The following is a 16,668-nucleotide window of genomic DNA, read 5'->3' as shown; positions in this document are numbered from 1 at the left end:
ACTCTTGGTTTCAGCTTAAGTCATGATCTCATGGCTCCTGAGCTCAAGACCCATGTTGGGCTCCATGTTCAGCAGGAGTCTCCTTGGATATTCTCTCTCTCCCTCTGCCCCTTCCCCCACTCTTGCTCTCTCTAAAAAAATAAATAAATCTTAAAAAAAAAAAAAAAGACAGATTATGCTATATCCATAGAACAGAATAGTATTCTGTAAGAAAAGAACGTGACGCATGCAACAATATGAATAAACATGAAAAACATTCTAAGCATACAAAACCATATATAAGAGTATATATATGCTCTATGACTCAGTTTATGTTAAGTTTTAGAACTGGCAAAAACTAATCTATGCCAAAAGAATCTGAACAGTGATTGCCTCTGAAAGGAGGGTAGGAGAGATAGGGATTCACTGGTAAGAAACAGAAAGGATCTTTTTGAGGGGGTAGAAACATTATATATCTTGATAGAGGTGTGAATTATATTTATGTGTGCATTTTTCAAAATGAATACTGTACACTTAAGGTCCAAGTAAATTATATTAATTAAAAATGTATTATATAATGTAAATAATGCTCCTTTTATAAACTTGGATAAAATACCATTAAGACACTTTATAAATTTACTGGTATCCTAGTTGCATGCTAGAAATTATACTGAAATGCATATATTTTCTTACATTTCCTTCCTCACTTTGCACTTATTCTGATAATATTCTTGTTATGATTCATCAAAGAATAACCTGAACATACTACATAAACAAAAGCATACAACTACCCACCTACCACACACACACCAACTGTATTAAATAATCACTTAAGTTTCTCTGACCTACTTAGATTATACAAAAAGAATACTTGTTGTTAGTCAAACAATTTTAACTGCCTTCTCTGGCCCCAGAAAGCAAAGGATATTACCTAAAATCATACTTTCACTTAAACTACCTCGGAAGGAGCTTATAATTTTAGTAAAAGTTATGATCTAATCTTTCTTAAAGCAATTATCAAGACATGTGTTAATTACTAAACGTACATTTTAACCAACACTAGGATATTTGCCAGTCACCTTGAAAAACAGGTTTTCCAGGCAGTATCAGTAACTCTGATAAAACATTCTGATGAGGGAAAAGGGTGCAATTACTATCTTAAAGTATTTATGGGGTTTTCATTCATGGTATATTTACTTCTACCAGCACAGATGATTCCAAATTAAAAGCAATGTTCCCTCATTAGGTCTCAAAATGAAAATGGCTTTACTTTAAACTTAAGAACAGATTTTAAAACTATAAGAATGAAATTTAAAAGAAATTAAAAATCCACCATCCTGTTATAACCACCACCACCATTTTGGTAATAATTCAGTTTAACACTCTACGCACACACTCACACAGACACATTCTTTACATAAGCGGAATATCATATATGCTGTTTTTAGCAGGCCAAACTTTTTAAGTAATTGTTTTGTTTTCTCTTTTTCCTCCCTCATCTCTTCTTCTCACCAATGCTAACAGTTAGACGTGTGTCCTTTCATATCTTTATCTAGACTCATTGCATCAAATACAAATGTACATACATAACCACATACATACATACATACATACATACTGGTGAGAGAGAGTTGTCATTCGGGTAACATCAGTAGGATCTTATGGTAGATGATTCTCTGTACCATGCTTTTCTTCCTTTATGGTGGAAATCCCTCCAAGTTAACTGATACAAAGCCAGTTCACTTTATTTAAATGGCTAACAATATCCCATGAAAAATGTATTCTAGCATTCCTCTATAAATAGGTATTCTTTATCTCCCCAGAATTACATTACTTAAGAATTACTGTATTAAATACTTGTGTACATCTAACATACTTATCCTTTTATTTCTAAGAGGCAGAGTCCTGGCAAGGACTGAACTGAGTAGGACAAATGTACTCTCCATATCAATGGCCCTTGTCAGATATTATTCAAAAAGATTGTAATAATTCAGATTTTCAATATCAGATTTCAGAATATATAGATACCCTTCTTCCCAAATCCCTGCAGCAATGACTGTTATTATTCTTTGAAGTGTCTCTATAAGTTAGACGTTTTAAACAATCTATTGCCTGAAAAAGAAAAAAACTATAAAAACTTGATATGATATGAAAAGGAAATATCTGAAGGTATGGAATACCTTAGTGCACAAAGGCAAACTCTGGGGGGAAGTGCATGCTCACAGGAAGAAGGGGAGACAAAAAGCTGTGAAGTAGGTCCTCGCTCCCAAGCTTTTGGTATGGGGCTAAGTACATTCATAGAGCAGACACAGCAGCAGCAGCAGCAACAGGAAAGTAAAGTTGGGGAACCATGAAAGTTGAAGACAGTTGGGTATATTAGGGTTCTCCAGAGAAACAGAACACAAATAGGATATACAGAAAAATACATAAGAGATATATTATGGAAATTGGCTCACGTAACTATGGAGGCAGAGAAATCCCACGATATGCAATCTACAAACTGGAGAACGAGAAAAGTGAATCCTCCAACTCCAGGCAAGCCTTGAGATAACTGCAGTCTGGCTGACACCTTGACTGCAACCTCAAAGAGACCCTGAGCTAGAACCACCCAGCTAAGCCACTCTCAGATCCCTGACAGTGTGAAATAATAAATGCTTGTTTTTAGCTGCTAAGTTTGGGGTAATTTATTACATAGCAATAGATAATATAGCATCCAAGGCCAAAATAAATATTAACAGTTCCATTTATTAAGTAGTTAGGTCCAAACAACTTAGTAAGTATTTATGTACTGACAACTCAGTAGCCATCTGAAAAAAACAGATATAAATTAAAAGAAAAATATTTGTATTTCATTCCTAGATAAATTACTTACTAATATGATACGTGTGCCTGCCTGATGGACACTGTACAACTCAAACATTTGAATTATACTGGAATCTAATTCCTAATCACATTGATTTTCTACATAATACTTGTTTGTTTGTTTTTTTTAATCACAGCAAACACAAAATTCCCAGCTTTGCCATGACACCACTGAAAGGGAAATACAGAAATCAGTAAAACAAAATGCTACTTTTTCAAGGATCTTAAAATCTAATGAGGAAAACACACACTAACAACTAACCACAACACGAAGAATGAAAGGAGTCCTATGATTCTATGATGGATACAAAACAAGTATTTCTGCTATCAAAAAAAAAAAAAAAAGATTTGATGTTAACTAGTAATAGAATAATACTTCCATTTACCCACCACGTTCAGAAAAAGACTTCCAGATCATACAAAATATACAATTTAGAAATCTAGAAATAAAACACTTAAGAGTACATGATAACCCTAAAACCTTATTTTTATGTATGAAAAAACACAATTCTATTCTAGAAAGGTGAACTCTCTGATCCTAGTTTCCATAGAGTCAATGGCAGATTATTTACAACAATATGTGATAGAGACAGAAGGCATATAAAACATAAGAGAGAATAAAAAAGCAAGAATCTCCCCTACCTTTTCTTGTCAAAAATAATACCCACTCAGAAGAGAAAAGAGAAGCAATATTCATCTTTTGTATTTGTGTATGTGTTAACAAAAGGCTTAAAAATGTATACATATGATCTTACATTTTTCAAAGTGCTTTCACAGTCAGTTTTTCTCACCTGGGCAACTACCACCCTGTCAAAAGCTTCCAAAATCTCTTGCCAGGATTATTGTAATAGCCCTTTTCACCTCTTAATACATTATTTATTTTGGGTATTGTCTCTCTCCTCAAAAAATAACCTCTGTGAGGGCAGAAACATGACTGTGTCCTGCTTATGCCTCACTGATTTTCCTTAGTCAAACCACCACAAGAGAGTCTGACATACAGCAGCCACTAAATTTGTACATACCAAATTGAATGAATGAAAGCTACAGACGAAAGGTTAGAAGATACTGCAGGCATAATTTCTGGTCTCTGGTGTATCAAACCTTCTCCTAGACAGTCAGTCAAACACTAATCCAGGAGCTGCTATGAAGGAATTATGATAGATACAGTTAAGGTTCCAAATCAGTTCATTTTAAATAAAACAGATTATCTGGGTGGGCCTGACCTAATCATGAGTCTTTAACTGTGAGTCTAGAGATTAGGGACAAGAAGTCAGAAATTCAAAGCACAAGAAGAAATCGATGCACCACTGCTCACTTGAAAATGAAGGGGGCCATGTGACAAGGAATGTGGGCAGGGTCTAGGAACTAAGAATAGCTCTTAGCTGACAGCCAGCAAGAAAACGAAGACTTCAGTCCTACAACCACAAGAAACTGAATTCTGACAACAGCAAAGCTCATTTTTCTCCAGAGCCAGAAGATGAGAACTTAGCCAATACCTGGATTTCACCCTAAGAAAAGAACCTCACACCGCCATGCTGGACTTAACCCTGTGCAACTGTAAGCTAGTAGGCAGGTTGCTGCTAAATTTGTGATCTGTTATACAGGAGTAGCAAAATAATAGAGGGACCTGTCATAATGAGGATGGTGTTAAAATCACATACCACACAAGGCTTTAAGATTTACAATCAAATGCATCAGAATTAGAATTAAAGTTCCAATCAGAATCAGATCCAACAGAATTGCATAATGATTAGCTTAGTGACAAAATTTTAGAATAAAAGGTAAAAAGTTTAATTGGGGTCCTTTTTGGCAAAACTTCAATGGGTACAGAAATGAAGACAAGAATGAAAACCATTACTACTTTATTTATTCCAGTAAGTGAAACTGAGGAAGGTATGCAGTATCTACTGAAATATACACACTAAATATAGAGTATAATCCATTTTTCTAATAAATACCCCCTAAATGTTACACTTTTGTTTTTCTATTTGTTACTTAGATTTTTCTATCTTTTCCCTTGTGACCCTTTATGTCAGGTGTTAGCTGGCCATCAATGTGTCTTTTACAGTTCTGTCCCCCATCCCCCAACACACACAATTACTTCCAGGTGCTGAAACCTGAGGAAATAACTAACCAAACAGAGTAACATTATAACCAAAGCAGATTCTAGGAAGACCCCCAGGACCTAAAATTTTACCACAATGATGTCAGTTTTTCAGCGTCCTCTTTTTTTTTTTTCTTTCTGATTCTCAGATCTGTTCAAGACATGATAAATGAATTATTAGTTACTGTATAGTCACTTCTCATTATTTGTGGATTCCTTATTTGTGAATTCACCTACTCACTAAAATTTATTTCCAGCACCAAAACCAATACTCGCAGCACCTCATAATCATTCCCAGACATGTTCCAAGTGGCAAAAGATCTGAGTTACCCAATGCACACTCTCCCAGCTAAGGTCAAACAAGGGACACTCTGCCTTCTTGGTTTAACTCTATTATATTAGAAACAAATGTCCTTTTCACCGTCTATGTAGTGCCACACCTTTTATACTTTTGTGGTTTCTGCTGGTGATCTTGCTGTCTAAAATGATCCCCAAGCAGAGTGTTGAAATGATGTCTAATGTTTCTAAGGGCAAGAAGGCTGTGATGTGCCTTACAGAGGAAATATGCATCGGGCTGGGGCAGTGATGCCCCCTTTTCAAAGGAATTTCGAAGAAGTTCCCTGAGCCCCAGGGGAATTTCAGTCCCTCCTTCAGTGCTCACCTGGCTTGAAAGGTTCTAATGAAGAGGCCAGGCCGCTACACTCCTACAGCAAAGGGAGTACCTAGAGCTGGTGAAACATGAGTCCAGGAGTACCTCCTCTACGGGAAGCATTTCTGAGTTCGCAGGACCTACACAAAGACTTATGTGGGAAAGTCTCTTAGAACATGTTCATTTTTCTCTGGCTAAATCTGAGTCAAAACCTTAGTTTCCTCAAGAGTCTGCCATATGCCATCAGGCAGATCCTGAGAAAGACTGTGAAAACTCTCTGGCTTCCCTGTGGCAAGACTCACTCAAAATAGTGATCCTTTCTGTCTAGACTCTTTATTTCAAGCTTCATTCAGCCATGAGTTATAGTGCTACAGCTGTAAGTTCAATGCTAATGAATAAACTATATATATATACACACACACACATATATATAAACTAAATTTATATATAAAAACTAAATATATATATATATAAACTAAATATATATATATAATACAGTGCCTGTAAACAGAAACACATATAAAGTAAGGTTATGTACTGATTGGCAGACAAAAATGTTATGACCAAAGACACGGAGGAATCTAACTCTGTACTTCCCCTAGGAGCAAAGGCTCAGTATTCACTAGTGCAGTGTTCATGCCAACTTTATAAAACATAACTATTGTGAATAACAGAATCAACTATCTATAAAACCAAAACACATTAGAAATAGAAATACTTCTCACAGTTTTCGGGCAGTAAAGTAGCTAGTTCCTGCACCAAATCCTTAAAATTACCATATGGCCATGGGGTGGGGGGGCGGAACTTAGAATCACTAAAAACAAATGTGGAGAAATACAGACAATTCCCATACTAATTATATGGTAACATTTCATGAAATAAGGTTTCTCCTTATCCAAAATTAAAATAATAGAACTAAGCTATATATCCTGAGAATCCTCTTAAGTGTTCTGAAATAGGTTGGTCAGGTAGTACTTTATTATTAAAATAAATTACAAAGGTAAGTAATTTTTTGTTTCTGTCATATTAATATTATCGGCAACAGGGGCGCCTGGGTGGCTCAGTTGTTAAGCGTCTGCCTTTGGCTCAGGGCGTGATCCCGGAGTTCTGGGATCAAGCCCCACATCAGGCTCCTCCACTAGGAGCCTGCTTCTTCCTCTCCCACTCCCCCTGCTTGTGTTCCCTCTCTCGCTGCCTGTCTCTCTCTCTGTCAAATAAATAAATAAAATCTTTTAAAAAAAATATTGGCAATAATTATTTTCTCAGTGATCTATGACAATAATATTGCCACTTTACATAAAGCACATTACATGTTAGAAAGTGTTTTTGGATAATTCTTTTTTATTCTCATAACTGCAATTTGCAGTTTTGGTTACTATATTTTTCATTTCTATTTTGGTCTTTTTTTTTTTTGTAATAGTTTCCGATTCCCTGCCAAAATTTCCAATATTGATTTTCATCTCCTTTTTTCCTTTAACACACTAGGGACACTTATTTTAAAACCTATATCTAAAATGCTATTATCTGTAAACTCTGTTATTTTTGGTAGATATCAAATACAGAAAACTAAAAAAAACTAGATGCCTAGCATATTATCTTCCTCTAGAAGAGGTGTACCTGCTGCAGGCCCATGACTAGTGATACTACCACTTCTTGATATATATTTTTTAAGATTTTATTTATTTACTTGAAAGAGAGTGAGAGAAAGCACAGAGGGAGAGGGAGAAGCCGACTCCTCACTGAGCAAGACCCCAACACAGGACTCGATCCCGGGACTCCAGGATCACGACCTAAGCTGAAGGCAGACGCTCAATCCACTGAGCCACCCAGGTCCCCCACTTCTTGATTATTTTAATCAAATTTCAAGGACTGAGATAATATGAAATTGGGCTTTAGTCCCTATAAGGGTCAGAGTATCTCTGGTTCACCTTTATTCCTCAAACATAGCTTCAGGGTCCTAACCCAGAGTAGGGAATCTGCTACTCTACCACATTCCAGGCTCTGATTTCTGACCTTTATCTTCTGGCCTCAAGAGTCTGTCAGAAGTGCTGTTCAGCTTTTCAGTATCTTAACCACTTCTTCAGGAATTAAAAGAAACCCAGTGGAAAAGGGGCCCTAAAAGTGGTTCCCCTCTTTGGGTTCCTATATTTTCCTCAATCTTGGCCCCATCACTCTTTACTTCTTTGTTACCAATATACTGCACCTTCAAAAAAAATTTTTTTTTCCTATTTCAACCTCCTTAGTAGGACAGTTGGTCAAAATTAATTTTTATTATTATATTTTTCATTTAAGGAAGTTTTATTTGGCTCTTTTTTCCAAATCTGCTAGATCACTTTTTAAAGATTCCTATTCCTTACAAATACCTTTTATTTCTTTAAATACGATATGTTAATTACTTTAATTTCAGTATCTTTCAGTACTTTTAATTCCTATACCTAACATTTTTGCAGGTTTCTGCTATCCTTCCTTCCTAGTTCTTACTAAAGGTACCTTGTTTCCTGGTACATTTGGTTATCTTTGTGTGTGTGAATAACGATTTAAGGAGACTACCTGAAGCCTCAGGAAAAGGTAACTATCTCCAGAGAGGATCTGCACTTGCTTCTATTGAGAACCTTAAGAGCACTATACATCCAGAACCACTTAAAACTAAAATCACACCATAAGGTTTCCTCAGTAGCCAAGTATTAAGAATCTGATTACCAAATATAAACAAATAACAATACATGGCTGAAACCTCTCAGGGATGGGTTTTCTTCCTTTTCTCCTCCTCTACTCAGTGCCAATGCAACTCTTCCCACAGTACCCCGAGACAGGGATTCCTTTTGTTTTATACTTATGCTGAGTATGAATCAATTTCAGGGCCCAGCTTTCATAAACTTTTTGTGGGCATCTTTTAAAAATTCAGCCCTTTTAGTAATTTTCAGAATATGGTTTGGAAAAAAAGAAGGGTTAGAATTAGTATTACAGACCTAGCTCACATCCACTAGGAGTATAAGACTACTTGCTACGTATCTACATATTAAAACTATATCCATTCCATCTCATATGGCAGTTTCTGACAAAACTAAGTGAAAACTGAAATTACTTTCAATTATATTTTTCTGGCAAGACCACTGTTCTTTGAGATTGGCTACATGGAACCCCAGTTATATCTGACTTGTAATTACAATGAAGATAAACAGATTTATGCTACCCATTTTCATGATAACTTAGTCTCTTTTAAATCATAAAAACTTTAAGTAACTTCTACTCTAGGACTTACCACATTAAATATTAATTGATTCAAGATATTTCTTGGCTCATTAAGAGGAAAGACAATAGCTCACTGCTATAAAATTTGGCACCTCATGGGTGCTTACTAAGTAATTTTTCAATGAATAAGCAAATAAATAAGTAAAAACACATTAAGTACTACTGCCTTAAAAATACTGTTCCACAACAAAAAAAGAAAATTTCACAGTAAAGAGGTTACCACAGTTTCAGTAATAATAAAAAAATTATATATAATTCATTGGTAAAACATAAAAACCAACTAAGTAAAAACAAACACACACCAAGTTCGAGGGCTCAATTTAAGTAAAATGAAAAAGTGAATAAGAAAAACATGATTAAAAACACAATGTATTCAACCTCAGGGAACAGTAGGTGGGGGGCATGCACCAACAACATACACAATGTAAGCCCACCAACATATGCAACACGGCTTGAAAATAAACAGGTAAATGCAAATTAAAAGCATAGTGAGTTATAATGAAAGATCTAAAAGACTGGCGAAACCTAAAAATCAGCCATAGAAGTGAAGGGGAGAATGCAATGCACAGTAACTTTCATATGCTGTCAGTGAGAGTAAATTATACAGCCATTTTGTAAAACAGTTTTGCATGACCTGAACATACACATAACCCTATGATCCACCAGCCCTGCTCCAAAATATATACCCTAAAGAAAATCTGTACATGTGTACCAGGAGACAACATACAAAATTGTTCATAGCAGCCTATTCATAATAGCAAAAAACTGTAAAAAACTGAAAAGCCTATCAATTACAAAATGGATAAATACATTTTGGCATACTTACACACTGGAAATTAAGAAACTACAATTATACTCAGCAACATTAAGAAATACCATAATGTAAAGCAAAAGAAAAGCAGATCAAGATTTATAATGAGTGACTCAATTTAGATTTATATAAAGTCAAAGCCAGATAAAACTTAAATCAGGGGCGCCTGGGTAGCGCAGTCGTTAAAGCGTCTGCCTTCGGCTCAGGGCGTGATCCCGGCATACCGGGATCGAGTCCCACATCGGGCTCCTCTGCTATGAGCCTGCTTCTTCCTCTCCCACTCCCCCTGCTGTGTTCCCTCTCTCGCTGGCTGTCTCTCTGTCACATAAATAAATAAAATCTTTAAAAAAAAAAAAAAAAAAAAAAAAAACTTAAATCATAGCACATAATACCGTAAGAAAATGCTTAACAAAGCATGAAATCGTAGTTACTGCGGTGGAATTAGAGGACAAATATAAGACAGGCCTCACAAGAGGCTTCAAAAGGTTGTGGACACTTTATACTTCTAATGACAGTTGATGAATAAATAGGTATTTTATTACTCCTTATACATATATAAAAAGTATGAATATATATTCTTTGGATGTATATTTTGCAATGGAACTTTTTTTTTTTTTAAGATTTTATTTATTTGAGAGAGAGCACGAGCATATGCACACACACACATGAGCTGCGGGAGGGGAAGAGGGAGAGAGGGCGGGAGAGGCAGACTCCCTGCTGAGCACAGAGCCTGACTCCAGACTTAATCTAAACACCATGACATCATGACCTGAGCCAAAACCAAGAGTCAGACACTTAACCAACTAAGCCATCCAGGTGCCCATGCAATAGAATATTTAGACACCAGGTGATCCAAAAAGGTATGCAAACAGTTTTAAATATATATATATATAATATTAATATTAATATATATTAATATATATTATATATATTAATATATATGTGTGTATGGAAAAATAAGTATAGAGATTAGGCTTCCAAAAATTACACTAGAATAAAAAATAAGTTTCACCTACCCATCCGCTTTACCTATCACAGCATTCATTTCCTCAAGGACATGGACATAGTAACTTCTAATGCCTAAAGTATATAACTGAAAGAATGACTATTTTTAAATTCAAATGACCTCAGACACCACTTGTCAAGGGAAGAATTTAGTTCATGGTCTTGACATCAGCTAAATATACCACTTTAGCAAAATAACAAACTGTATTAAGTTTATTTTCCCTAAAAGGCAGTCATTGAGTCACTGAATCAAAGTTCAACTTACTAACATCTCCTTAAACATTTACAGAATAACTGGAGTTTAAGTACAATAGAAGTCACAACCTCTGCTCAGATCAGCACTAAGATCAGTTACCACTCTAAACAGTAATGGCACCACAACCAGTTCTTTCCATTAACATTTTCCTCAAAAGGTATTAAGAAACTTAATTTTGCATCATTAGTAATGTGGAAAAAATACATATTAGATTTTAAATGCTCCCGTAGACAGGAGCACCTGGGTGGTTCTGTCAGTTAAGGACTTGATTCTTGAATCATCTCAGGTCATGATCTCGGGGTTGTGAGACTGAGCCCTGCAAGGATCTGCTTAAGATTCTCTCTCTCCCTCTCCCTCTGCTCATGTGCAGCATGAGCTCTCGAGCTCTCTCTCAAACAAAATCCTTAAAGATAAATAAATAAATGCTCCAGTAGACAAAAGTAAAAAGTCTGTTTCATCAAACTCCACATTGCATTTCCCTATGAAATAAACATTCTTCCAACACTTAAACAAACAAAAAAAGGAAACAAAAATCCATCTCACAATTTCAAAGACTGAGTAAGTCACTAATGGATTCCAGATAACTGGTATCAATTAAATGCCTATTTAAATTTTGACTTCTAAATGGTATCAGGAGCTACAATCTTACCTGGGGAGGATAGTTGCTCTCTGAAGACCACCTCGAAGACTGGTCATTTGGTTTATCCACTAAAATGTTCCTGAAATAAAAGATAATTAAAGTTATAAGTGAATATGAACATGCAAAAAAGGAATAACCTACCAGATGCTAAAATAATCACAGTTACATAGTATTTGGAACTTGAACAAAAAGAGACAATAAAACAGAATAAGAAACAGAAAGTCCTAGTATATATAAGATTTTTAAAATATGATAAAGGTAGCATTTCAAACAATGGAGAAAAGCAAGAAAAAATATACTTCTACTTCATACCAAGTGACAAAGTGAACAGTAGGTGTATTTAGAAATTAAAGGTAAAAAAAGAAAATAAAATACCTAAGAATAAATAAAATACCATTTATACATATTAGATAAATTATTATACTGTACAATTATGTTATTATATATTACATATATGTATGTAATACATGTATTATATGCAACATCATGTGTGTATATGTATATGCATATAATCTATCTTTAGATTAAGAAGACTTTTTTTTTTAAGATTTATTTATTTGAGAGAAAGAGTGCAAGCAGAGAGACAAATAATCTTTTTTAAAGATTTATTTAAAAGAGAGAAAGAGGGAGAGGAAGAGACACATTTTAGCAGACTCCACACTAAGCATTGAGCCTGACACAGGGCTCAATCTCATGACACTGAGAGATCATGATCTGAGCCTAAAGCAAGAGTCAGATGCTTTATAGACTATGCCACCCAAGGGCCCCTAGATTAAGAAGTCTTTAAAGCACAAGGTCAAAAGCAGAATGAGTGAAAAAAGGATGATATAAGCAACTTTGGAAGATGGTGCTTTCACTGGAAACCATAAGGCTAAAGAAAAATAGAACCATACATAAAGACTGCACTATATTTGGTAAAGTTGTTTTTCACAGAGATATAGGTTAATTCTGAATCAGTTTACATGTATACTGGGGATGAACAAATAACCGAATGGATGGTAGATGGTGGAATCAAGCTTTTCACTTTGGAGTGGAAAGTTAGAGAAAAGCAAAGGGAAGAAGATTAGAATGAACCCTGTGGTACTGGATTAGAGCCAGAGACATCACTTGAACTCACATTTAATTTAATATGGACACAGATAAATAGATATGAAAATAATTATAGATATGTATGTGCATGCATGCACAATCAACACACAAATAGTATTTGCTAGCTCTGTTCACTAAAAGGGACTAAAAGTGGTGACAGCCCAGTAGCACTGAGCACACCCAGCACCCAACGCTTGGTTTCTACCTAGCATTCCCCAATAAAAGAAAACAGCAATTGTAGGGGAAATGGCTGGTCCTACGATTGAAGCAGATAATTCAGAAGATAAGCCTGGAGCACAGATTAAGAAATGAGAGAGAAAAATTAATTTGCCTAAATATATAGACACCTAAGAAGTACTAAACTATTATTATCTTCAATGTACAGATTAAGAAATGAGAGTCATAAATTAATTTGCCTAAATATACATATACCTAAGAAGTTAGGATTTTAACCTGAGGCAGTCTGACTTCAAAGCCAATGCTCTTAATTACTATACTATCCAGCCTGAGAATTATTTCCACTTCTTGGAACTTATCCTAAAAAATAATCCAGGGGATGTAAATCATCCACAGTCATCACAGCACAGTTTATAATAGCAAATTGTAACCAACCTAAATGTGTCACAATCAGGAATTAATTACACAAATTATTACATACTTGTGTTACAAAATACCATGTACTCATGTTCTACAAACTAACTTTAATGTCATTGGAAAATGTTCACTACACAGTAACTGAAGAGAAAAAGTAGTTTATAGTATATACATGATGAATCAAGTGTTGTAAGTAATAATATTCATGCATGGAGAGACAGGCAAAGAGCATATACTAAATTGTCAATGCCACTTTCAATGATGAGATTACATGGACTTTTTTCCTTTGTTGTACTTTTTTAGCTTTCTAAAATTAACACATATTACTTTAATAATCAGTAAAAAAGGTGGATTTCTTTTTTAAAGATTCTATTTATTTATGAGAGGGAGAGAAAATCTCAAGTAGACTCCGTGCTGAGCAACAGAACCCTACACAGGGCTCGATCTCACAATCCTGAGATCATGACATGATCCGAAAACTAAAGTTGTTTGCTCAACCAACTGAGCTCCCAGGTGCCCCCCAAAAGTGTTTTAAGAGTGAGTTATAAAACACAAAATGAAGACAATCCTACATGAAAAAATACTATAGTTAAAAGCTAAAGCTAAAAAACTAGGATTTTTAAAAAATCACTTTGACATGAATGTTACAAAGCATGAAAGAAAATCTCACATATTATAACTATGATAAAGTCAGTCCACAAAAATCATTCATGTTAATGAATGACATGAGGGGGCTAACCAGTCACAATATGAAAACTGAGCAGATGGACCACTAAATGCAAAGTCAAGGGGGCAAACAGTTGCAATATGTTGTGGTCCCGTGAATTTTGAAATGCCTATTAAACAGCCGTTTGGAGAGTCAGCAGTTGGATATCTGAAGATAAAATTCAGGGGAAATGCCAGGACTGAAAAATACATGTATCTTTAGGGACATGAGTACATCATAGCTAAAATATTTAAAGCCATGACACTGAATGGGATGACCTAAGGAATGAAATGGAGCTAGAGAAGCCAAAGGTCTCATTAAGCTCTGGGGGTCCATCATTTTGGGGGTCTAGATGAGAAAGGTTGAGTAAAGGAGACTAAAAAGGGACAAAGATGAAGAAAACAGAAACCCAGGAAGTGTGTATGCCAGTGAAAATATTTTAAGGAAAGCGTGAAAGACTGTAAAATGTTTCTGAGAAAATAGGGACTGGGTGGTATTCATCCTCATTATGCCTAACTCCAAGGCTAAATGCTGCTATACACAAAATGCTTAATAAATATTTGATAATGCTATGAACAAATAAATAGGTAGCACTATGAAGAAAAAATTAAAGTAGCTCCATCAAAGTATAAGATACATTACTCGTACTTATTACCTATAACTTAAAGCTTATACTAAATTGAAATAAAAATAAATGAGAAATGGGGTGCCTGGCTGGCTCAGTCAGTGCAGCATGCAACTTGACCTTGGGGTTGTGAGTTTGAGCCCAACGTCAGCTATAGAGATTACTTTTAAAAAATCTTTTTTAGGGGCACCTGGGTGGCTCAGCCGTTAAGCGTCTGCCTTCAGCTCAGGTCATGATCCCAGGGTCCTGGGATCAAGCCCCTCATCGGGCTCCCTGCACAGCAGGAAGCCTCCTTCTCCCTCTCACGCTCCCCTTGCTTGTGTTCCCTCTCTCGCTGTCTTTCTCTGTCAAATAAACAAATATAATCTTTAAAAAAAATCTTTTTTAAATAAATGAGAACTAAAATACAAACCAGAAATAAAGTGAGGATAGCCTAAGGGGATGTGGACAGATGGATGCTTGAAGATATTCTGATAATCTCCAGTCCCAACACTGATCAGCTACTAGGTACGTCTCCTGAGCTCAGCAGGTGACAGACACCAGAATCAGAACTTTTAGAACCACGACAAAAGCTTGGTCATAGGAAAACCAAGAGATCCATGGGCAGTTCTCTCCCCAAAAGAAACTCATCAACTGCATGAGCATTTCTGGGACAATCTGCTAGTCTCCTTAGCCCACAAAGAGCTTTAGAAAGAGCTAACCTGGTAGCCTTGGTTCCCTTTACCACTGAAGTTGAGATTGTACTTGTCCTCTTAGCTGAGGATATCCACATACTGAGAGGTGTCTCCTGGTAACCCACAGAGAACCAACAACATAGAAAAAGACTGCCGGTCTACCCACTATCTGAGGCATGGAGAGCTTTACCCAAAGAGTACACAACACACTTTATATAGAAAAATAAATGCACAAAAAGAGTCACTATTCTTATAAAAAAGAATAGTAAGAGAAGGTCATGTTATCAGCTTTTAGAAACCCTTCAGGTCCCTATAATTAAAAACAGTAGGGAATGGTGCAGGTACAGAACTAGCTCAGAGAAACAAATACCCAGAAATTGGGCCCAGTGTAGACTAGAATTTAATATTTGATTAAGGGAATATTTTATTTTAGTGGGAAATGATAGTTATTAGTTAAATGATGCTTATACAACTGAATTATCTGTTGGGAGAAAATAAGTTAACTTTTATCTAATACAAAATTAAGCCCAATTAACAATTTAAACATACATTCATATATAAAAATCTTAGGAAAAGTATTTAGGGGCCAATATAGACAACCAAAAGTGTTGGAAAGATCTTTTTGCCAAGAAACACAGAAGCTATAAAAGAAAAGATAGCTATCTGATTATAAAAAACTTATAAATTTTGTATTATGAAAAACACCTTAAAGAAAAACCAGAAACACACAACAGAAAAAAATGTTTGCAACTCATATGACTAATAAGGTATTCATATCTAAAATAGGCAAAATATTGTTGCACATTGAGAAGAAGACAAACACAATGAAAAATAAGCAGAACGCATGTTACTGAAATCATTAAGATAGCCAGTAAAGAGCAACAAAAATTTCTCTAAATCCCTGTATATTGCTTGCAGGGGAAAAAAATTAACAAGATAAGATTTTTCACCCATCAAACTGATTAAATTAGATCCCTACTATCAGGAAATCGGGTAGAAAAGGTAGACATGGAAAGTCAATGTGCAGCATCTATTAAAACTTTCAAAGTACAGGGGCGCCTGGGTGGCTCAGTCGTTTGGGTGTCACACTCTTAGTTTTGGCTTGGGTCGTGGTCTTGGGATCATGAGATTGAACCCTATGTGAGCTCCATGCTCCGTGCAGAGTTGGCTTGGGATCTCATTCTTCCTCTTCCTTTGCCCCTCCCCTTGTTCTCTCTCTCTAAAAATAAAAAAATACATCTTTAAAAAAACCCACAAACTTTCAATGTACATGTTCTTTTGCTTAGCACTCTGATTTCAGAATCTATCCCATAAAAATAAAATCATTAAGTACATAAGGACATACATAGAGAGACTAGTACATATGAGTCTGTTTAATGCAGCATTTTTTATAGTACTAGAGAAAAGATTAAATTACAGAAC

At 35.5% G+C, this 16,668-nt stretch overlaps 1 protein-coding gene across 17 annotated transcripts in view; it reads right to left on the bottom strand.

Moving 5' to 3' along the window:
• Positions 1–16,668, bottom strand: part of MKLN1 (muskelin 1) — a 339,272-nt gene that overhangs the window by 133,982 nt on the left and 188,622 nt on the right. For all 17 annotated transcript variants that reach the window (XR_008956433.1, XR_008956436.1, XR_008956431.1 and 14 more), the window contains one exon: positions 11,568–11,637. Coding sequence is in view for 5 of the 17 variants with exons in the window: in XM_044388340.3 (XP_044244275.1) it covers positions 11,568–11,637 (70 nt within the window). In the remaining 12 variants the exon portion in view is untranslated. The remainder of the gene's footprint in view (positions 1–11,567; positions 11,638–16,668) is intronic.

The sequence above is a fragment of the Ursus arctos genome, unplaced genomic scaffold (assembly GCF_023065955.2).
Source record: "Ursus arctos isolate Adak ecotype North America unplaced genomic scaffold, UrsArc2.0 scaffold_3, whole genome shotgun sequence".
Classification (NCBI taxonomy): domain Eukaryota; kingdom Metazoa; phylum Chordata; class Mammalia; order Carnivora; family Ursidae; genus Ursus; species Ursus arctos.
This window is presented reverse-complemented; position numbering and strand designations above follow the sequence as displayed.